Consider the following 24,181-nt stretch of genomic DNA (forward strand, 5'->3'; position numbering starts at 1 on the left):
AGATTATCATTTGATTAATGAGGTGTAATGACACAATTCCGAAGCGTTTAATGACACGAATTCAGTCGTTTATGGCATATGTAATGGGATATTGTCACATACAGATTATGCAAATGAGGACGCCTTTAGATGAATGATGAAGCACCATACTTCTTAAGTGCCAAAACGCCAAGAATTCCATAATCATGGCATATGCAGTTGTGGTAAGGATGAACAGAAAATATCACTAACGAAAGATAACGGGTGTTATCTGAGACGTCTGACCGTTTCCAAAATCATATCCAGTTGCTTGAGTATATACGTAATTGCTATTTTGCGTAATCCCTTCTTATGTTACCTAGCCCTAGCTGTAACAGCCAAATGTGCAATACTAGTATCTAAAACATCCAATGCATATGATCAGATAAGTTGTTAGAGTTTCGCAATAGTACAGATTTCAATTCCCATGTTTACACAGATTGTCATACACTGTACCTGATACAATTGTTGCGCAACAAAGTTCTTCTTCTTATGTGTCAAACGAACGGTCCCTAGTTACAGCCACAGCTAACCACTCATGTATACAGAGGACCTTCCCGCTGTCTATAATAGCCGCCAGGCTGGATTAGATAGGATGAAGGCCTGTGCGGCTCAATCGTTGAGATGGTACGTGATCGGTGGCGTGGCATTAGCTACTAGAGACGGCCGCGTGTAGGGTTGATCTATAACGTCCCGCCGTACTCTGTCATAGGGCGTTCCACTCAAGACGTGACCGTCTCGGATGGCTCGGACTTTATATATAGAAAGAGAGAGGGTTTTTACTCAGACACGCACTTTCCATATCAATGGATCGAGTAGTTACCTGCCTGCGGTATGCTACGGTCAAAGGGACCCGGTGTAGGTTTGGGAAACGAAACGTATGATCTTAAAGGCAACAAAAGACATAGAAAGTAGGACAATTATTCCTTGATAAAAACTTTGAAATTTCGTTTCCGCAAACATCCCGGCCCGGGCCCTGATTGGAAATGCGACCGTACTAGTAGCGGATAACAACCTATAGCTACCCGGACTCCACCTATGCCTTATAGACTCAAAATAGCTATAGAACTACCTACCTACATACACGTGGTTCCCCTTACTTTTCTAGAAGAAATAAATGTGCCAAGGTAGGCTATTTTACGCGCTCAGACAACTCTGGCTTACCGTCCCCAACCGAAACGACCAATGCAACACCAACCTGCAGTCTCGAGCGGGTTTCATTCTTTTCTTTTTATCCAGTCCCGTCCCTTTTACGCCCACCTAATTCAGTAGTTGGGCCACAAGACACAGATCTCAACACAGATGTTTACAAGGAACAAACATGAATATTAAGGAACAAAGAAATGTCAATTGGTCTGGTGAAGCCCGCCCGGGGTCATTCCAGCATACTTTAATCTTCAAGGAGTGGTTTTGATATTTTGTATGTGCAGTTTTAGAGGCGTAGGAGTGCTGGAGAAGTACAAAGGGCGATAGATCTTATTATGCCTTGATAAACGTTTTCAGCGAATATGCAGTGGAATTGAGAAAGATGATCAAATTTATCGCAGCAACAAAATGTATATACATGTGCTTTTTCCCCATTTTTTGCGCAATTGCAAAGGTTTCAACCAGCTAGCCAGCCATACAGAAAGCCAACCAACTAACAAATCAACATATTAACCAACTAACCCACCCACTAACAAAAGGAACAACCAATAAATAAATTAATCAATCAATCAGAAACAAACAAAAACGACAAATGATTGCAGTGAAGTCATACGCTCCTTATAAACGTTAACCGGCATATGTAGACAATAGGAGTTGATATCAACCTACCAAATTAAGTTTAAAACTAGACACATCGTGCAGAAAATATTGAGGCACTCGATCGGCACGATATTTAGTATGCCCGCCACTGTAAAGATAATTGCGTTAGAGTTCAAAGCTGTATGTCTGGCCGATACAGAGCCAGGTACGTGTTTCTTTGTTGTTTCTTTCCTCTTCATTTGTTGTTGCTTGAACTAAGCTTTCCTAAGGCACAGGTAGATCAAAATCCACGGGCCAATAACAGAGTCTGCTTCTTTCATAAGTGTAAGCAAAGTCTCTGAACCGAAACATAACAAATGTAACGTTACATGTTGTATAATCCGTATTTCATATCTAGGTCAAGAGAGGAACAAATACTGTTTGATACGTGCATGTGAACACCAATTAGGAGGCCTTTTGTACACTCCAGGTATTCTCGGAGATCTTCTGACCCGCTTTAATAGCCTCTATTAAGCTTGTATAGATCGCAAAGTGAAGAGAATATCAGAAGAAAGAGAAAAGTTTACCGATAAAATTCAAAATGCTGTGTACGCCTGAGTTAGCCCAATGAAATGCAAATCAGGGACACCAACATAGCGGCCATGGCCAGCGCATGCCTGCTTCGCTGAGACGGAAAGCGAGTGAAGTCGGTGAAGACGCTGTATACCCAGACCGATTGCCAACACGTACACGTAAGAAAATTCATGTATACAGCCACCACACACCTGTACACGCATGTGTGAAATGTGGGACAACGCGGGACAGGTCTGCAGAGCCGGTCGGGTCAGATATCCGAACTTTTAATCTGATCATTTTCCCCACCTGATGTATATTGTTGCCCTCATCCCTTGTTGTACCGTTGGATCCTACTGCAATCCTTTATTTATTTATTGGTTACTATAGGCTGATCAGTATACACAGCCAGGGCGGCCCAACTAGTCCGCACTACATGTATTGCAAAGAGCTTGCCCTATTGACAGAGATAAAGACAATACAAAATGGAAATGGACATTGACAGAGTAGCAATCAATAACCATATTGAAAGTAACGTTACATAAAAACTACAAATGTATTCCACACAAAATGTAACGTTACATCAAAACTACTGCTCTCTGACAAATTTCTGATTATACTGTCCCTCTCCTAAGATCCTCCGCGTAGATAGCACGACGCTAACAACACCGACTGACTGATAATCAATGCAGAAGGCTCAACCCGCTAAACTAACCTGAACCGCACAGCTCCAACGAGCTTTCAACTCAGCCACTCACGTCCAGCTATAAATAAAACATCGCCACAACTTCTACACTCTAATCCAGATCGGCGGCATGTGTCCAAAAAGATCTAACTAGGATGGGCAAAGCGGTTTAATAGAGCTTATAGTTAATCCACTGTCGTAATCCAGATCATGCCATTGATTTGTACGGGGTGGGAGGGGGGCACATAGTTCGATTGACCTTGACGGATGTTGAAAAACTTAGCTCAGCGTAACGGCAACCTTGGTCAGCTCTTGCAGAATAAAACGGTCACAGAGCTTATAGTTTATCCACTGTATATGGGGAGTGGGGGTGGGGGCCCGAGGGGTGCACATGTTGGAGGAACAAGGTCCGAATGACCTTGGAAATGATAAAAGACTCAAGTGTAAAGCAGAACAACAGAACTTACATACTGAATCCACTATGGTAATTGTAACGTTATATTGACTTGTGAGAGGGGGCTCAGTTAGCTATAAAGGAATGCTCTGGCTGACCTTGACAATGGCTAAAGACTCTGCGTAACATTGACGTCACATATGGTTACACAAATCGTATAACGGTTATATACAATCCACCGCAAAAAGTGTATGCTCACTGACTTGTGTGTGGGGTAGGAGGGGGCTCGTGTAAGATAAAACACCATGGCAACGACGTATTAAAGAGTCAAATGTAAGGCACAACGATAGCGTTACATATAACAGTTAGATGATACTGTTTCATTTGCTTTATATTATGTTATTGTTATATGTCAATGCATATTTGTACCACTTATCATTCGATAATGTACAGATATAACGGTGCATGAAAGACTTGTTTTTAACATAATTCAAACTTTGTCTGCAAGGTTAGTTTTATGACAGATTTGATCCAATTTGAGGTATGACATCTTCGTACTCTGCCGGATGGCAGGAGAGCTAGACAGAAAGCCTGGTAAAGATGGGCTAATGATTTCCTGCTGTGGTTTATATCCTTAGGACATATAACTTCCTATATGTACATGAGTAAATGAAGTTTACACATCCAGGTAATAAGATACGCCAAAGGGCAGTTACTCAAGCAGCTGGATATGATTTTGGGAACGGTCAGACGTTCACGTAGCGTCCACTACTTTTCGTTTCGTCAGTGACGTTGTTTGTGAGAGGTTATTGTCATTTGACCTTGACCAGTCGACAGTAGCCATTTTTACTGACGGTTTCACGTCTGAGAAATACTAGTTAACATTGCAAATGGCTGTGATGTTGCCGCCCCCCCCCCCCGCACGTCTTTCCAGAATAATCACGTTTAGAAACCTACAAATAACGCTCCGCTAAAAGCCCCATCGCCTTGCCCGCGGTAAAAGTACTTACAGCGTGGTTCTGCGTGGTCCATTTATCTACCGGGAGCCACTTTTCACAGTGGGCTTTTATTCTAATCATTCCCAAAAGCCCCGCTAAGTAACTCGGAGCCGTCACGTCTTCTACCCGTATTCATTGAAGTTTGTAGTCATTACAAAATCAGAAAAACATGATGACATCTTTTAGAGGACAACAAAGCAGAAGTTCAACGATAAATTGAAATACTAAATTCACACACGCACAAACACACACACACACACACACACACACACACACACACACACACACACATACAGACACACACACACACAAATACACACACACTTTATCACACACAAAACATTCTAACACACACACACACACACACACACACTGACACACACATGCGCACAAATACACACACGCACACACACACACACATACACACACACACACGCAGACACAAATACACACACGCAGACACACAAAAATAGACACACACACATAGACACACACACACACACACACACACACACTAACATATTTACACACAAAACATTCTAGCACACACGCACTTTTAATAGCACATATACACAAATGTACATAAATACATGAAAGTACATACTCCAAAACACACAAAGCATGACACAAACCTTACAAAAAGCCCATCCTAACGCCACGCTGTGACAGCAATCCATATTGGTCAACCCCTAAAGTAAACATTATCAGTCATGGCGATGTGAAACCGCGCCGCCCAATCAAATGCCATTACCATTGCCCTGCAGGCCGCTGGTTTAGCAGGTGATATATGGGCTGCATTAGCGAAGTCAAGATGGTTCCCGATTGAACATGTCTGGAACTAGAACGTTTCAGACAGGTACTGGAGCTGGGTTCTTTCTTTCTCTGTTTCTTAATTAGAATTCTTCACAACTACACTCTTGGAGATAATAAGTATAAGTTAAGACAAGATAAAGTTGATATATTGATGACGAGAAACACGATTTACCTGTTTTTGATAATAACAAAAAAATATTTGTAAATGATTCGTTTGAAACGACGAATACGCGGGAAGTTACTGTTTTACGTCCTGCTTACAAAATCCAACGACAAGATAATCGGGCAACAGTGTCTGGGTTCATATGAACGAAGTACGTAACATTCGAAAGCCTCGAGCTCTGCATCGACCGATCTCTAAAAGTCGCGCAGTGGTCGAGAGGATACCAGGTGCGTCTTACGAACTCTCCTTTCAGTTCTGTCCCCCTTTTTCATGTCCGTTTGGCCGGTCGACATAAAGAACAAGGCACAAAATAGAAAACCCGACACAAATCCGTCAGGAAACAGCAGAAGCCGAACCTTTGCTTGACAAGTAGTCTTACTGCCGAAAGTGTCTTTTTACTAGAGCTCACTCGTCAGTCGAACCATATGCATTTTACGCCGACTTTTGCGCCCATAATCTGTCAATAGGGCGCAAAAGCTTACCCCAAGTCAAAATCTAAATCAAACCGTCCTTTATAATGGATGAATGAAGACATATATTGTACATATATACCCACTGGGTTAAGTACAGGTCGTAACAAAAGAATGATTGACAGACACATGGTATACAAGTATATGTATAGTGTCCATCATTTTCGACTTCTTCTTGCTTCCTTGTGACGGTGAAAATGTAGGAACAGATATGTCTTACACACACATGAAAGGTTTGTCTGGATTCATTAGGAATATGAATTCGTCTATATGTATATCAAAGTAATCTCTTTTTAACCTGAATTTGCTAACAAGGCAGCTATGGTTTCCATAATAATGCTTAGTGGGTTCACAAGCGGTATAAACCGCCATACTTCACAATGAGCAACGCTGTCTTATTCATATATATATCAGCTACATCATGTTTTCATGTAACTTCACAAGAAAGATTATAACAATAATGTCACCAACCGTCCTCTTGCTCCCGAGACCTTTATAAGAGGGGAAAGAGATTTTCGTAGGTTGTATCTTCGAGAGGGAGCCAAATGTCGTGACCGGCTCTGGCCTAGATCTCGCTGCTATGAAGTGTTTTTTTTTTTACGCCCACCTGCTTGTGAGGCTGTATTAGGGTTTGTCGGTAACAGAAATCTTGAAATCGTATGTAATATGAATAGAATATAAAGCAGAATCTAGATGTAATCGACCATTGGTACATAAACGATGTGTATTTTTTGCTCCTAAAAAGTATCTGCATTGTTATTATTATTAAGCAAAGAAGCAAAATTGGAGAACTTCTAGTTATGAAGAAGGCAGTTTATTTTAAGACTACAAACGGAACCGATTTTGACATTTTTTTATGGATTCATTGTTCAATCTAATTGGACCTTCTTTTATTTCATGTGCATGTACATACAACAGTTGAAGAAAGTCGCATTTTCGTACCATACATGTTTTAAAAAAATCAACATTAAGGAGGTTCGCACTGGCGGCGACATGCATTGTTGTTGATATGTGGCGGTTTTGACATTTTCAATGGTCTAGAGAAGAATTGTTAAAACGTGAGGGGCCTTTAACTTTACTTTACCTTTGGAATATTGTCCACAATCCATTTCGCCTCGCATGCGAATTGGGAACCCCTAGATATATGTAGGTTGCACCAAGGACGTTATATAAAAAATTTGTATAACGTTCTTGGTCACACGCTGTATCGAGAAAACATATGGATCTGGTGTCCGAAAAGACCCCATGTCTAGCCTCGCGTGTGCGTATGCAGACTGATTGCCCCCGCACTCACTATTAAAGCCTGCGGCAGTAATTGGTCTTTCAGGGTTCCCCAGCCCCGAAAATATCCCCAGTTCTTTCAACAAAACATAATGCAATCATGGAACTCACTGCCGGGTCTTTGGAACAGAGACTAATTAGTTTTTAAAAAAGTACAGCGGTGTGACGTCATAGACGTGTGTGTACGTTTCTCCTGGGTTGATGTGGGTGGTTCAAAGAGACCTGTTGTTTCTATCCCCTTACGCAGGGACATCCAACAGCCAAACCGTCATCCAGTCAGGAAGTTTGGCTGTTGGATGTCCCTGCGTAGAAGGATGGTTGTTTCAGGATCCTTCACTTGTAGATTTATGTACGTAGTTACCCTGGGGCGGTTTTGCTGTCTGGGTTTGTTTTGCATCCACTTATATGGCATTATACGCTAGTTCACCTTTATACCACCTGTCAACTTGATGTGCCTAAATACACTGTTTTGAAAACAACGGGTTTGGGTTACCCCGCGGATAAAGGTGAACTCGCGTTACATTTTGTAGCTGGCCTTCCTGGCTTCTATTGATATTGTATTCTGTGAGCTAGACATACTTAATGCATGTTATTGCATTAAGGGTTGAGGGTTAGAAGATGTCTAGATGTCTGAAAACACTTGAGCTACGTACGATTCCCTGAAATGCAAATGGTTGAGTCTGCCCCCATGTTTCTAATTCTGTCATGTGAAAACGCCATTTTAGTATGAATTCATGTATCAAATTGCAAACCGTGTTTAAAAAAAGAACAACAAGAACAAAACAAGAAACTGCTCTTTTCTGTGCATGTAATTGTAGAAAATTCTACTGGTTTGGTGGAAGTTTGTATTTTAGTATATCACCTCCATGAAAAATGGAGATATTGTTTTGGGTCTTTTTGTCCATCGGGTTGTCTGTTTGTCAAGAACCTCTGGGAGGACTGTGATGTCTGATGATATTTGGTTTGTGGGTAGGTATTGGGAAGACAATGGCGATTTGGGGCTGTTGGTGGCTTTCCTTGGCACTCAGAATTTTGCATATTTTGTCCTGGTTCTTCTAGTGGTAGGTGTTACACAATGCTTTTGACATTTCAATTCATCTCGCAACAACCACCTGACGTTTCACGACGAGTAACAAGAGCTCCTCCACATCACTTACCTCACGCCTTCCCACTCACTGACCTTCCCATCGTACTGGCATCAAAGATCTGTCATACAGTGTTCCAGCTTACGGTGCATCCGTGCTGTACGTGTAGCAACGTGTTGTGCGAGAGGGCGACACTTGTTGGATTAAGGAGGCTAAATCCATCAGAAACTACTCCAGTCATGAACAGTGATGAGGAGGATACAGACCCAGTTACGCAGCAGTCGATCTCCTGTTACTTTTGACGTCTGCTATATCCCATCATCTGCAGAAATACTGTTATATTAGGAACATTTCTAAAACTTCGAAGTCGCTGGTCTCTAATTTGTGTAACATTACAATGATCAGTGTAATGATAGCATTTTTACAGGATGTGCGCACGTATGAAGATGCGTGGGTATATTTTCGGCCCTTCTGAAGATATGTTGAAAGCACACCGGATATTGCTAAAAGTAAAGGCAATTGATCCTTCCGCATCAAATATGGACTGTCCTCACAATATTGAGATGTAATATTTGATGTGCTTTGATGTTTATGATCACTGACACTGTTGATGACAACGGAAATGTCTTCTGCTTTGAAGTCCCTCTCCTTTTTAGGAATTGATTTGTGCTGAACAGACGCGTGTGATAATGAGATACTATAAGGTTGGAACAACCCGCTGTTTCGTCTTTTAACCTACTTCTTGCGATACTTTGGTGTGTATAGCGACTGATGTACTGTCATCTTTGGAGCTTCGCTTTGAATGCCAAAAAAAACCCCCGAGATTCGCGGGTGTTTGAAGACAAAGACTTTGATGTTCTGTAACGGGAGGTAGTCTATGAAGAAAGAATGTTTTAATAACGTTCAGGTTACTGACCTTTCGGTTCAGATGAAAACTCGTCTGATTCATTTTTTTGCCCGAGTAAACTGTGCCCCGCGCGCAGGTGGATATATATATAGTTTACATATGTATAAAACGTAGCAAAAACTGACGAGGTTTCATTTGTGCGGAAAAATCAGTAACATAAAGGTCAAAACATGGCGTGTATATAATCATCTATTGACATGGACGGAGTCTGTTGATAAAGAAGCCATGTTTTAACGTTCAGGTTACTGACCTTTCCACACTGATGAAAACCTATCTGCTTCATTTTTTTGCGGGTTGATATACAAACTGTACATATAAGATATGTAGCAAAATCTGACCAGGTTTCATTTGTGCGGAAAGATTGTGCGGAAACCTGTTTACATGTATTTATACTTGTACGAAAGCATTAAGATAATTAAAAGATTGATTATAGGAGATAGATCTACACAAGGTCATCTAAGATTAATGTAATCTGAATAGTAATCTCACTGTTTATGCTTGTTTTGTGAAATTTAGTACGTCTTCAAGGTAGTTCATGTTTTGTTTTTTTCTTCATGGGCTAATTCTAGAATATTGTTGTTTATTTGCAACACCATGCCCGAAGGCTAATTGCATATACAGTGTAGATAGAGTGATACATAAAACAACTATATGATACAATGAATACTATTGTCGGGTTTGACTTCTTCTTTGAAGGCAGTGGTTAATGAACTGTCCCACGTTCTGTATGATGGTGGGGTTTTGTGCTTTTAGTAGAAATATAGTCTTTTGGTGATCTCTTATATTAACATGTCTTAAGTGTGGTCGAGACAAGAACTGTTTACAAGTCTGGTGTCTTCAGCTTTGACATGCGCATACGCAGTTGGATCCATGAAAGGGCTTATCACAAGAATTTGTATTACATCGATGAAGGTTAGACAGCCAGGAAATAAGATACGTCAAAAGCAGTTACTCAAACAACTGGCTATGGTTTTGGAAACTGTCAAACGTTTCAGACAACCATCCAGTGTCTTTCGTCAGTGACACTGAAAAAATCTTGTTGGAGAGTTTGCGTTACATATGAATATACAAGTATCAGATGCCATCTTGATGTATGTGTCGCATCCATTCAGCCTTCCTGAGAAACTCATCACGGCGATATCTCTCCCCTCCAAGGCCAATGTGTATTTTTCTCTTCATGCCTCCCGGACCTGATCATTGATTATGTCACAGAGATGCATGGTTTTCGCGATAGTCAATACGGGGCGGTAAGAGCCGCCATCAGCTGACTGCGTAGGCCGGGGATTTGTCATAATGAAATATATTTCATTTGTAAATATCCTAATTAATTCTTTTGGAGGACAAGTAAAAGAAACACCCAGATCTTTCACTTGAATTAGAAGATCTTGACCAAAAACGTATTTCTACTCGTTGTTGGATGCCCATCTTCGCTCATCATCATTTCTATTCACTTATCATTAAAATTAAAAAAAAGGCTGTCTCTTTTCATTAGCCACTGTTTCCAAAGATGCAGCCATGTACGTAGATACATCAGCTAGACATATAGGCCAGACCTTACCAACTTATTACGTTACTTTATCTGTTTGTAACCTTGCTACTATCTTGAAATTGGGCATAGTTAATAAGAAAATAAAGATTCAATATTTCACTCACTATACCAGGGTTTGGCATGGAAATATATCATTTTTGCTGACATTCTTCCTGAAGTTTTTCTCCTGCCATTTCGACTCAACTCTATCATTTTATGTTGAGTATAATCATCATCAGAATTTTGTTTCTTTTTCCCTACGTGAATTTGAAACGAATATGATTTCCACAAATAGGTTTTAGATTGGTCCATGTAGTACAGTGGTAATTTTGGATCATTTGCATTCTATGGACTGTAGCTCCACCATATTTTGATAATTTCATGTGATGCCACAAATTAAAACACTCTCGTCCTAACATTTCAGTCGACAAACTATCTGTCAGTCTTGGATATGTCATATATTTTAAGCCTGAAAGCCTGGAGAAAATTTTTCTTGGGCAGGTCAAGCTAAGTATACATCATTTATATAACCACAGACATCGCACAGTATTGATTGTGGTATGATTAAACTTAAGTGAAGAGACTGTGATAAAAATAACCAGCTAAACAATTACTGCACAGGAAATACTAATTTCCACTAGATTTATTTATAAAGTTACTATATTTGGTGTATACTCAATGAAAACAACTAAATGTAAGCCTGGATTTAATTAGAGTGGGCCAGCAACGATTACCAGTGAATTAAAAAAAAAAACTTGTAACACTAAACAGAGAAGTGCTTGCAGACCCTCTTTAGAGGAAGATTGTCTCTGTGACTGTGTGAAGCAAGAAACATCCTCTTTCTAGAAACTCTCTTAGTTTGTTGATGTTCCAATACTTATTTTAATTGTCCTTTTCAAATTCAAGAACTAATAAATTGGTGGTCCCTAAAACAACAACAGTCTACAGCATGACAAAATTGACAAATAAATATGATAAAAATCATTTTCAAGTTTTAAAGTACACACAATTGGAATGATATTCTGAGATGAAATTCTGTCAAGGATATCCAAGACTATACAACTTTGTAAATAAATCCATCAAAATGTACAAGATCCAACAACATTAGTCACACATTTGCTTATATAAATTCTTACTATTGCCAAATGATTGATATGTAAAAAAATTGAAATATCTAAATTGTTCCCCCAATTACATTTCCATTGGAATGATGTTCTCCACTAATGTTAGCGTCAATATAGTTGGCGCTCAACGTTCATAATTCTGTCATACCCCTAGAAAAAAAAATCAAAATCTAATGCAGGCAGTAATGTCCGAGGTATGCACACTTCAGATATCCAGGTGTTCAAAATATTCTTGAAAAGGCCTCAATAGCACTGTTTTTACAGTGGCAGTCTTAGGGTATGAGTTGATGCTACGCTTATACAAATAAGGCACCATAATTATTGAAGCGGCAAGACATCTAAACACCTGACACAGCGTGATGCAGGAAAAATATTCCTTGAATTCCCTAAGCAGCATAAATTGCACAAACAATCAAACATTTCACCACCTACAAATCTTTTGCCAGGGGCTTAATGACTATTTACATTCTATAAACCACCAAACTAACAGCTCCTGGCTTGCAACAGAAGGGCTTTACAGCCTGCAGTACCAATAGTAATCCCTAGATGTCCTCGATGAGAGGCTGCTTGGTTTCATCAGCTTCATGGTTGGGAGAAGAAGTTGCAGTAGGCTTGTCGGATGTCGTCGCAAGTCTGGGGGAAAAAGTGATAGTAAATGTGAGAAAGACATTCCAGCACAAAATTATGCAAATTTTCTCATGACCATATAAGACTGCTTTACAACCAGACAGTGAGAGACAAATGAATACTGTAAATGCTTTGGCGGTGGTTTAATGTTCGCGGTTTTTGAGGTGGCCGCTTCACCATGAACTTCAAACCACCGCCAACATTTTCCATGGCAGTAAGAGACTACAGTGCACTGTGCTAAAGCAAACTTTAAACCCCATAAAGTCCCTTTCCCGCTACCGCAAAATTAAATCCCCGCGAACTTAAATGCATTTTACAGTACATGTATTTCCAGACACCTCTTCTCAGTTGAGTCTGGACTCTGAGTCTGGTGTGAAAGCTGATAAAAGGAAGATACATGAAACTACAGTAACACCTTGATTCTAACAAAGTTCTACCCACCACCAATGAAAATGACACCATGTTCCTATCGACAGATGGAGACAATGTGACAAGCTGTCACAAATGAAGAACTGGCTGAGAATACACCCCTAACCTAAGAAGATATGAGAGAATAAAACAAAATTTGGATGAATCTGACGGACATGTATTTTTTTTCTTTTTCCTTTTGGACAGATGATGACAGTGTGGCAATGCACTCAAGTTAGTAACTTACATCAACATTGCCACATTCACAGTATATAGTACAGACAGAAGGTAAAGGTTAAGACTTTTTTTAACCTTCCCGACTAGGTAAGGTAACCATATGATTTTACACCTGGGTGAAGTGAGGGAGGTGGTGTAAAGTGCTTTTTCCAAGGGCACAACTTTGGAGGTACATTGGGCATCAAACATATTCCAAGTCTAATGCTCTACCTGAGTTAAGTCACACACGACGTGACAGGCATATAAACATGTCTGTTTTGCTCAACAACTAGGTAAGCTTGTTTTTTCCATCAGGTAATCTTTTTGTTATATTTCTTTTTTTCATATTTCTATGGCTTGAACTGATAAATTTTCTTTTGACACAAGAGTCAACAAAACCTATTTCTCTGACATAACAGGCACAAACAATATTGCTCTGTGCCCCATTTTTTGGCGATGCCTCAGGGGCGCAGGCCTTTTGTACTTACGAGTAGACCCACTGCTGTGCCAGGCAGGCCACCATCAGGAACCCTGAGCAGCATTTGAAGATCAGACTCATGCCAAGATTCTGGAAGCAAAAACAAGGCATGAACGAGTATTCAGGGAATAACAGTTGACAAAGACAGTACAAAAAGATGTGTCCCTTACAGTGGCATAAGCCGTAAGCAAACCCACTGCTTTGCCATATGGATCAGACTCTGTGAATCAAGAGGAGAAGAGTTCATGTTCCACTCATGGTACTACTTGTATTTGGATGGTGTGGCCCCATATATGGGGAGCTGTAAGTTTTGTATTAGATTTCTGCATGTAGACATGATCAACGATGGTAGGGATGACCCAGTGTGCTTGGCAACTGTGATTTTCACTATTTCATGACCAGTTTTACCATACGGATAATGTCTTTCAATTGGCAGAATTCCCAGCACTTTTGACCCACTACTAGAATCATGACTGCTGAGGAAAGTCATAATATCATTGGCTCAATTAGCTAACACTTAATATAAGCTACCAGGACACACACAAAAAGCCTTGTCTTGAAAGAAAAGGAATGTCTGAGGTTTGATTACCTGCAGTAATATAGAAATGACGATCATGTTGAGGGGGATCCGGAAACAGTTGTAGACTGTGGCTCGGGCTGGAAGACAACACACATCAAGGGAAAATCAGCATATGGTATTCAATTTGTTTTTCTACATGAAGCATTGTCTTTTTTTTAACGAGTTTGCTCAGTGCAAGGCCATTGACCACTTCTAGGCACTGAACTTATTGTCATGTATGCTTACTGTAGCTCTGCATCTCTACTCCCTAAGTCAGAAACATCGAGCTTCAGCAAGCTCGACTGACTTTTTGTAAACTTGACCATGAATCAGGCCACATCAATTCAATTTCTTTGTTCTGAGAGTTTCTGCACGAAACACGAGACAGATTCAGAAATAGAACAAAAGAAATAGTCATCTTGCAAATATGAGTATCTTGAGGTTGATTCTGTGCCTGAATGGGTTTTGCATTCATTTCTAATCAGAAAAAGAAAAATTCAAGGACCAAGATATGTCGATGAAGGTTAGACATGCAGATAATAAGATACCCCAAAAAGCAATTACTCAAACAACTGGATATGATTTTGGAAACGGTCAGACGTATCAACTAGCATCCACTAGTTTTTGCCAGTGACACTGAAGAGATCTTGTTGGAGACGTTTTTTTACATCGTAGCTGTGAATTGATAATTGCAAAAGAGATCTAGCTGAAGAACAGGTTTATCCTAACTGTGAATCAATACGCAGAAAGGACCAAGAACTTTATTTGGAAAGGTCTGAAATAACTAGAATAGATAGAAACCTACTTTCTTCTGGTACATATTTGCCCTTCAACGTGCTGAGAGCTGGCCAGAACATCCCCACACAGACCTCAAATGTCAGGAAACCCAGGAAGATGGGGGCTTGTTGCTGCAGGACGGGGGATAGAAATATATTATCAGGTCACTGGGCTTTATAGGTAATACCATTAGGCAGCAGATGTACTAGTGGACATTTACAAAAATCATCCGACCCAAAATACAGAAAAGTATCGATGGAAGCTCATCTGTGTTGGTATAGTAGTAATCATAGTACAATTATGCTAAACGAGAATCTTCCAACACAAAGGTATGCCCGGATAAGATTTTCAATGACCACTGTTGCCTTCTTTTGGAGAAGGTCGTTGAAAATTTGATCCAGGTGTACCTTTGTGTTGGAAGAAAGTTTAGCCTTGTACTAGAAATATCCTTTATGCATACACAATTAAGTCATTTGACACAACAATGGACTGAGTTTTGCATTATTGCATTATTGCAAGCAATGGATAAAGTACTTCAGTCCCTGAGAAAAAAGGCCCTGTGAAATAAAAATAAAATTGATGACAAATAAATTTCCCTACCCCTGGCATGAAGATGGGCACAGATAATGACAATGCAGCAATGAAGAACACTGGTCTGTAAAGAAAAAAAGGATACACACAGTGATACACCCATGATTCAAACAAAGATGACCTGCAACAATGACATGGCAGAGATGGCACACTTCATCCCTTAACAGTTGCATAGACAAAGGCTAGCAGCACTGAGGATGCATTCAAGGAAACAGTTGCCTTGTTACAGATTTTAGACAATAACCTCCATACCTCATGAAAGACTCTGGTGTAGAAAACTTGCAGAGAATCTTGAACAGAGATGATCCGATCATAACTGCAACCTGTTGAGGAAAAACATTTAGGTAATGTCAACTTGTATTGGGTGCTCTGATACAGCCATATTCTAAAAAAAATGCGATATGATGGTTGGGCTGCTATAAGCGTAATTTAATCGGGGAAGACCGACCCATTCCTCTTCCAAACTCTTAAAGGTTCAAACTGCCTGTCCAATCCAGTTCTGATCAGGAATTATGATTTTTACAGAGGCAAAATAATATAGTGAGGCAAATACAAAGGCAAATATAGTCAAGTTTTTCTCCCTGAGAAATCTGTTCATGTTTTTCTCACTGATCGTGCTAAATTTTCACTTTCAGTTAAAACAAAGTTTTCACAAAATGCCAGGGAACAAGGAAAATCAATTGATGGTTTTTGCACATTACGTTGATAGCTAACTTTATTACATAACATCTGAATTTACCATGAAGTCAGCGAATATCCACCCGTGAGGTATGGTTTCCTTGGGCGTCTCTCCCGGCTGTGTGGCCGGGGTGAGTGCCGGGGTCCACTCCAGGACAAACGTGTACATCGCACCCTCAAACAGGGACTGGATCAGTCCAAGGCACAGGATCTTCCTATCTGTAAACAAGAGCCACGAATAAGTTTTGTCAGGTTGGTATTTCTTTAATAACAACATCCTTTGTAAACAACTAAGTGTTTAATTCAACCAACATTTTGGTGACCGTCTGTCATCTTCCTCTGAGACGGTCACTGAAACGAAGAGTCTTGCTACTCAGTGAGTGAGCATGAAAAAAGTGATCTTGAAACCAGTTTAGCTCACTCCAGAGCTGAACTCTTCAACTGGTTGTGACAGAAGACGGCTGCCTAGGTTACTGGCTCATTGTACCTAAGAGAAAGTCCCTCAAGTTTGTAGCCTTTATTCAACAATGAACAGTCGACCAATTGGCTGAACATGAGATCCTAACGACTGTGATACAATATTAAAAAAAAACTAGCATGTTTCATTGCATGTGCTTCAAATCTGGCAGTCTGAGATTTAAGTCCTTGTTTGAAACTCCTGTGAATCATCAACATTTCTTGTATCTCGTGTGGCAAGGTGTCACATACAGTCATCCTGTACGTGCAAGCTTAAATTTTCATACGTTTGCTATTGGTATGTCCATTCTAAATGTTTTTCTAGTGTTGAATCTAGCACAGTATCAGTATGGTCCTGTAATACCTTTCCTGATAGCTTTCATAGCGTTGATCAGCGATCGCCCCAGGTTGACAGAGGAGTCGCCATAGTTCTCGGTCCACGTGAAGACTGCGATGATGCACATGACTATCAGTAGCACGGCAGAGACATCGAAAGGTGCACTGGGAAAACCCAACATGAACAATGCAGATCAGTTTACTATAGCTGAAACATTATAGTTAAGACGCCGTCACAGATTCAATGACTTCAATGGCATCACAAATGTGATCGCGCATATAGGGCACACAACGGCGTTTAAGTAAAAAAAAACTAGTTAGAAAAATAACAAGTTTTACATGATCACTGTGCATGTGGATCAATTTACTACTGAAATGTTTTTGATTGTGTAATCGTCAGACATATTTAGGCTGCAAATTTTATGCATGGTTTCTGCGTGCACATTTTTTTAACTCCCCCACTGCTTTTTCATTTATGACCAAACAGCGGGACTTAATAGGTTTTTTTAACCACTTGCAAAACACTGTGCCACAGCTTCTGTACTTACACAAATCCAAAGCGATCAGCAAACACCTGGGCCACGATCCCGGCACTGATGGCGACGACAGAGTTCCCCAGGACGGCCAGGGAGAACATACTCCCCAGCAGGTCACGGTCAAATCCTCGCTGAGGGAAACATGAGTCAACGTTACAGGGCATCAAGGCCATACCAATTTAATCTGTTGGTTCTCGGAATCGCCGCTTCTATTTTTCCCAATTTCAAAAAAAAAAAAAAAAAATTGCCACGCGAACTTGAGATTATTTGCATGTTCATGAGAACTCATTTGCATGTTCGTGAGAGTTAAATGGACAAACTTCGGCTCAGTTAAACAAACTTCTGAAACAAATACTGGACATGCAAAAACAACTATCACCTGCTTATGTTTTCCTTTGTGTTGTAAATCATCGAAAACCACCAATAGATCGTGAAATTTGTGCTGGAAAATTACGAAAACTTCGTTGCCGGCAAACCAAGATGGCCGCCTAATGCAGCATGTAGCTAGTCACAAGTATGTAAATGAGATGCAGTTTCATGCAAATGAGGAGTACACTCTAGCGTTTTTTGTTTAAACTGCAGCTTTCACAAAGAGAATAATGAAATTCTTATGAATCAGATGTTTCAGGCACTCTTTTATTTTTTGGGTGAAATGAAGTCATTTTCTTGTTGTTGTTGCTAACTTACATTATACATTATACTATGCTGAAATTTTTTAAAAGTTTTTCAATGTTGTTAATGATTTACTAAGATGATTTATTACAACTGTTAAGCTTTATTACTGTTTGTACTTCTGTAATACTGATTGCACATTATTTTGCGTTTGTATTGTTGAAATTACATGTAAAATGTATGCTATTTTTCATGTAATTGTAACTGGATAAGTATTTTGCCACACATATACCATGGTTTCAGGTCTGGAATTACCAACCTGAAACTCTGGACCTGAATCCAGACTTGCTGCAAGTTTTTTTTTTTTTTTTTTTTCGCCCTGTCGCTCCAACTTTTTTCTGGAAAAATCCGAGAACCAACAAATTAAATTGGTATGGCCCAAAATTTGGAATGATAATTGCTCAGGCATTTGGAAGCATATTGCACAATGTTTCTGTCATTCAAGTTTTTTTTACATGTAATCCTGATCATGTTGGTGGGTGAAAATTCAAACTTAAAAAGGTTGCATGAGAGAGACATTTTGGAATATGCATTTCCAAAATATTATTTTAATTACATTGGTGAGTGGAAATTAAAAAAGTCATGTGATTTTTTAGGCATCTTTTTTAAAAATCTTGAAATGTTTTGAAAAAGATATGGAGGTGCATTACAAAATCTCAAGACATCGACAAGAAATGAATGTTGAAATTTTTTTTTCTTAGACATATCCCAATATCAAAGTCCATAGAAAAATTCAGCCATTTTCACAAGGACTGTCAGAGAAGCAGGGAAAAGAGTTTTTCATGCTGTTTGGAATTAGTAATACTAACCATACAACAAAAATGCATACATGTTATATTTGAAGTTGTTCTATGTCAAGATCTACAGTAACTTACAGCGTTGTGCTCACACACCAGCCAGGAGTCAAAGGCACTGAACAGGATGGAGGTAGCCACACCCCCTAACAGCCGTCCGACCATCAGAATCCAGAAGTTTGCAAAGTGCTGCAAAAAACAATTCGGCAATCAGACATGGCATACTTCAACCCCTTATCCATACTTTGTCACCTTTACAGTACTGTGTAACACTGTATGTCTCTTAAGTACTACTTTACATTACCAGGACCAAAGGCAAAAGAGGCAGAGGATGTAGAGCTGGGGACAGCCCTTGATGTAGAGTCAAAGATGCCCAAGGAGACTACTCTGGGACTGATGAAATCTGGTCTATGTGAACAGGTGATCAATAATTAGACTGAGGATTCTTCCGCTTCTGTCAATGGGAAAAATCATCTAAGGGAACACCAACAAGTAGTCACATTGGGCAGGTGATCCTCATGTAGAAGTTTTTACTAGACAGGTTTGACAATATACCAATAGCCAGGTGGTCTCTATGCAGAAGTGGTCACTAGTACTGTAGTAGTATAATATATCAATGGCCAGGTGATCCTTTAACTAGTACAGGTTTGACTATATAATGCCATTGTAACATGATTGTATAACCTAATTATAACTATTTTCTCACCTTAGTAACACAGGCCAGGCTGTACAGTATACCATACAAGATGCAGTTGGTTCTACGTCCACTGTGTCATGCAAATCAACAAGAAATCAAGTTAAGTAAAGCAGGTAAAAAACATGATAAGCTGTGACTATACTAGTTAGTATATTATGAACTGTAACATTTGACATTAGATTTGATACATTAAGTAGCGCAATGCTGCTTTACTATGCTCACGTTTCCATTCAAGCACACCTGAGGGCACTCCAACTTGGTATCTTTTGTTGGGATCTTTTACTCAGGTTTGATGCCCAAAGCTCCCTCATAGAGTCATACACCTGGCCTCTAGCCATCATCTTCCAAAATGGAAAATGCAGCCCTCACAACAGTCAGAGTCAGGAGCTGAGACTACATCTATGCCCTCAAAAATCACTGTGAGAATTTGATCCATTTGGCAAAGCAGCAGGCCAGGATAGCTACTACTAATGCGTCACAGGGACGGGTATACACATCATACAGACTATAAGTTAACTATACGTTTGCAAGAAGGTTCATTCTCAGAACTTACATTTTGTCTGCAAAGGACCCGACCACGGTCCCAAACACCATGCTGGAGCCAAACCCTGCCACAAACAGCTGCTCAATCTGATGTGTCGTCATCCCGTAACTCTGGTACAGCGCGTACACGTGAGGCCCCTGCATCCAGTCTCCAGCTACACACAAAAAATGTGTCACACATATAAATCACGAAAGCTAATAACAATCATAGATAGAGTACTGCAAATGCATTTAAGTTCGCTGGGATTTAATTTCGCGGTAGCGGGAAAATGGAGTTTATGCTTTAAGTTTGCGGTAGCGCCACAGACTATAGCCACATAATATAATGGATAAATGTTTGCGGTGGCTTAAAGCAGTGAAGTGGCCACCACAAAATTCGCGAACATAAAACTACCGCAAACAATTCTGCATTAATTTTATGGTATCAGATAGTACGACTGCTCGCTAGTAAACACAGATCGTCTCCGTATATAAAGTTATCAATATGCTGTGTTGTCCGCATAACCTAGCTCAAAAAACAAACCTCATGTATCGATAAACATAATGCTGTTATTGTATATTGTATTGTTACCAGGGCTAGCCCTTGAGCCTCCGTTGGCTAGTTGGGTTATAGAGGTTACCTCATGGCACCATATTAGTATATCATCAGTATAGCGTCAACTCTTTTAATTCTATGATCATACTCATAACAAAGTGCAGGTCATTTTGCAAGGAAATTATACAGCTGATGAGTGAATGAAAAAATAAAATATAATACTTGTCTTGACTTACCAGCACCCAGTAAGTACACCACGAGGTACGTTCTCTGGAATGATTGGAAGTTGCGGTCCTCGACGGTCGGTATCGCTGTGCGTGTGTACAGGAACAGCACCGCGCACACGCCAACCAGCACGTAAAACGATTCTACAAACACCATTCTGTTTTCTATTTTTAGCAGAAATAGCAAGGAAATTGCAGCAAAAATTTTTTTCTGAATATTTGAAATTTCATGCACAAGTTTGTATCTTGTACAAAAAATTTCTAAATTTGATCCTTTGATGTCATTTGGTGGAAGCAGCAGGAGTTTGTAAGGCAGCAGGTGGTTGGTGGGCTGATCATGTGACCTTCTTGTTGCTGATTGGTTGGAGCGAGATGATTGACAGTACCAGCTGCTACCAGGATGTTCCTAATAAAAAACAAAAGATAGAATGTTCATTGTTAGTGTCAACAATAGGAACTGTACACAATGTCCTTACATATAGGTCATTTATGCAGTTTACTTGTAGTGGCCTTAGATTTAGAAAAACACAACACTAAATTGAATTGAAACTCAGCTGGTCTAATACATTTACTGCAGATAGCAACCGGTCTAATACAATAATATCAAAAAGGAGATAGCAAACAAGGAGTTGTCTCAGCCTGTTGATTTGGGAAAAAGTTATTGATTCTCCAACAATTCTTACTTTAAATCAAAGTGAAAATTTAACAAGCACGCAGTCAGATTGCTAACATTCTGGAAGAAAAACTTTAATCTGGCTACATTCATTTCCGTGAAAATGTCACAAGGTACTATAAGATGCAGATTTTCCCCTCAAACATTGTATCAAAATTGTTGCAATTGATCCTTACAGTTGATGGGTCAACTTATGACAGGTGGCTATAAATCCAATCTTTACATGTATCACATTTATACTGCCTCATGGTTCAATCCAGCTCAGCAAGTTCTTTTTAGATCGAAGTCTAAGTTCCAAGAAATATAGAATTTGTATGGCCAGGCAGGTTACAATTTATGGGTTTGACTAACAACCTTTAATATACCCATCACAAGTTCACAACCTTAGATACCCTGATTACCAGAGAACAGTGGGTGGCATAACTCCCATGGCAGCTCACTCCAGTGTGCCGGCTAATTTTAGATTTGCGGGGCAAAACCCCCTAGCCACTGAGCGCTATTCTCTGGTAACTAGCTAAAGGTAACAACCTTAAAACAGGTTACCTAAATCCAATCCAGCAAATCCAATATTTGCTTTTCTAGGTATTAATTTCTTTCTTTAAACAAAATTAACACCCATGGTGACCCTAGTCATAAATTAGCTGCCTTAGAAAGGAACCTTTAAGCCACCTATTTCTTTAATAGACTCTGGACATAGGATCAAGCTATTACTGTAACAGTATTAGCCAGACAGGCATCTGTGTGTCTGTACACTGGGGAGCAGATCCTCCCACAAGCATGGAATTCTGATTGACCAGAGATTCTTCTAGGTCACTTGAGGTCACAGTCTTAAACAGGTGATGATCCAAAGGCAGTGCGGTAAATCTCAGAATGTTTGCAGTGGCTTGACTTTCTTTGCTGATGATACTGTGACCACTCCAGCACAAGATCATGACACAGTTACTGTAGACATACATTTTAAATGTTAAATACCATAATAATGAATGAACTTAGAGTTGGTTCAACTAAAATGGAGAAAAGGGCTCCAGGAAATTATTACAAAAATACAATGTACATTGCAAATAAATGAATTTACAATACTCACATTAATTCTGTCATCACAGCCCACCCTATTGTGGGAGTGTTGTCTGACTCTATCTTGTATAGATACTTAAATACTAAGTATTGTTAATGCAGCCTGTTCTGCAGCTTAATGTCCTTCAAGACTACACCCCAATTACAAAATTTGTCTTATTGACAATGTCCTCCCTGTCTTTTTGTTTGGTTGGACAATTGTCTTAATTATAACCCTTTTTAGCACTCTTCAGTAGCTGTTTGGCACCCAAATCTATACTGGGTACCTAATAATATAGAGCTAAGCTAGCAGTAGGAAGGTTAGAAAGACTTCTAAATTATTCATGATGCTGACTCGGCCGTATCTGTAGGTGATTATGGCAGGGGATGAGATTCCACCATTGTTTATGTTTAAAGCATCCTGTTATGCAGCATACAATACCTGAACAACCTTTCAATGGTGAAATGTTTCGTGTTTGCATTTTTGCTGTGTGAATTCTTTACAATTTGGAAAAGTACATGTTTGATCCTGTCTTGTACAATAAATTTATAATGCACTTATTTTATCCATCAACCATCAATAAATTCTTTCTCCTTCTAATCCTACTATAAAATTCATGAGCAATTAATTTACATGCAAAAAATTATATTATTAGTGATACATGTAACGTTACCACCAAAACTTAGCACTTTACTGTGGTGTTTTTTGTTTTACAATGTTTGTAAGTAAATAAATAAATGTATGAAATGTTAAGCTATAAAATATGCTAAATTTTGCAAGTATAAATAAACAAAATTGGCAGGAAGATATTGTTACCATAATCTACCCCATTTTCTAACATATTTGCCACCAAAAAGAACTGAAGTCAACACCTCTGTCCAGTGCTATGGGTGGATTTTGAAAACATCTTGAATTGCAGCCAGACAAACCTGCTTAGCCCACTAGGCTACTCAGTATACGGTTACTCAGGTGTGTGTACATAATTTCTTGTAAAACAACCCAGAGAAAACTTCCCTATCATCGGCGTATGGCCCTATGCAGATCTTTAAAACTTCCCTTGTTGTGTTACTAGAACGTCTTTATCCCAGCAACCTCACCTGTGGGGATTGTAGAGGTAGCTAGATCGGCAGCGTCTCCACCTCACCTGATGTGTTCCATGTTACCTGTGTGACGGTACACGGTTTGGTACAGACACACCTGTTCGGTAGGTTTCCGGGTTCCGCCATCTTGTCATGACGTCACGACTAATCTTTGCGCTGATTGGCTGACGTTTGGTCCGACCGGGAGATACGATTTTTTTTCTATTACAGAATAACACATCGTGTGAGAATTCTAAGTAACATCTATCCGACATTTTTGCCTCAAGATTGAATATATTGCCGATAACTGCAGAGGCAACATCTGCGAGTGAATACAACATATTATAGTATTTCATTCCCCCTCCATTCCCATGTGAAAATGGGTTGTTCCAAATCAGCCGTCGGGGGATCCTGGATCCAGCCCTTGCCCGCGCCGGTTGTATTTTCTCCGTCATGTCACCTACCTCCGATCTCCCCAAGGAAC

The 24,181-nt window shown here is 39.8% G+C and overlaps 1 protein-coding gene across 3 annotated transcripts; it reads right to left on the bottom strand.

The window, feature by feature from the left end:
- Positions 1-11,265: 11,265 nt before the first annotated feature.
- Positions 11,266-23,903, bottom strand: LOC118415352 (molybdate-anion transporter-like). 3 transcript variants are annotated; one of them, XR_004831110.1, is made up of 15 exons: positions 23,716-23,903; positions 20,904-21,297; positions 20,143-20,287; positions 19,599-19,659; positions 18,974-19,081; positions 17,439-17,557; positions 16,919-17,055; positions 16,160-16,317; positions 15,673-15,743; positions 15,430-15,484; positions 14,858-14,960; positions 14,083-14,150; positions 13,504-13,583; positions 12,833-12,926; positions 11,266-12,397 (listed from the first exon to the last, which is right to left on the bottom strand). XR_004831110.1 is itself a non-coding variant. In XM_035819895.1 (14 exons), exons 2-14 carry the CDS (start codon positions 21,046-21,048, stop codon positions 12,307-12,309), a joined length of 1,341 nt encoding a protein of 446 aa, XP_035675788.1. In that variant the 5' UTR covers positions 21,049-21,297; positions 23,716-23,903; the 3' UTR covers positions 11,266-12,306. The 3 variants fall into 3 exon arrangements, 2 of the variants coding, with proteins under 2 accessions (XP_035675788.1, XP_035675789.1); XM_035819895.1 differs by lacking the exon at positions 12,833-12,926; XM_035819896.1 differs by lacking the exon at positions 12,833-12,926 and having other exon boundaries at positions 23,816-23,855.
- Between the last annotated feature and the right edge of the window lie 278 nt (positions 23,904-24,181).

The sequence above is a fragment of the Branchiostoma floridae genome, chromosome 5, assembly GCF_000003815.2.
Source record: "Branchiostoma floridae strain S238N-H82 chromosome 5, Bfl_VNyyK, whole genome shotgun sequence".
NCBI classification, from domain to species: Eukaryota; Metazoa; Chordata; class Leptocardii; order Amphioxiformes; family Branchiostomatidae; genus Branchiostoma; species Branchiostoma floridae.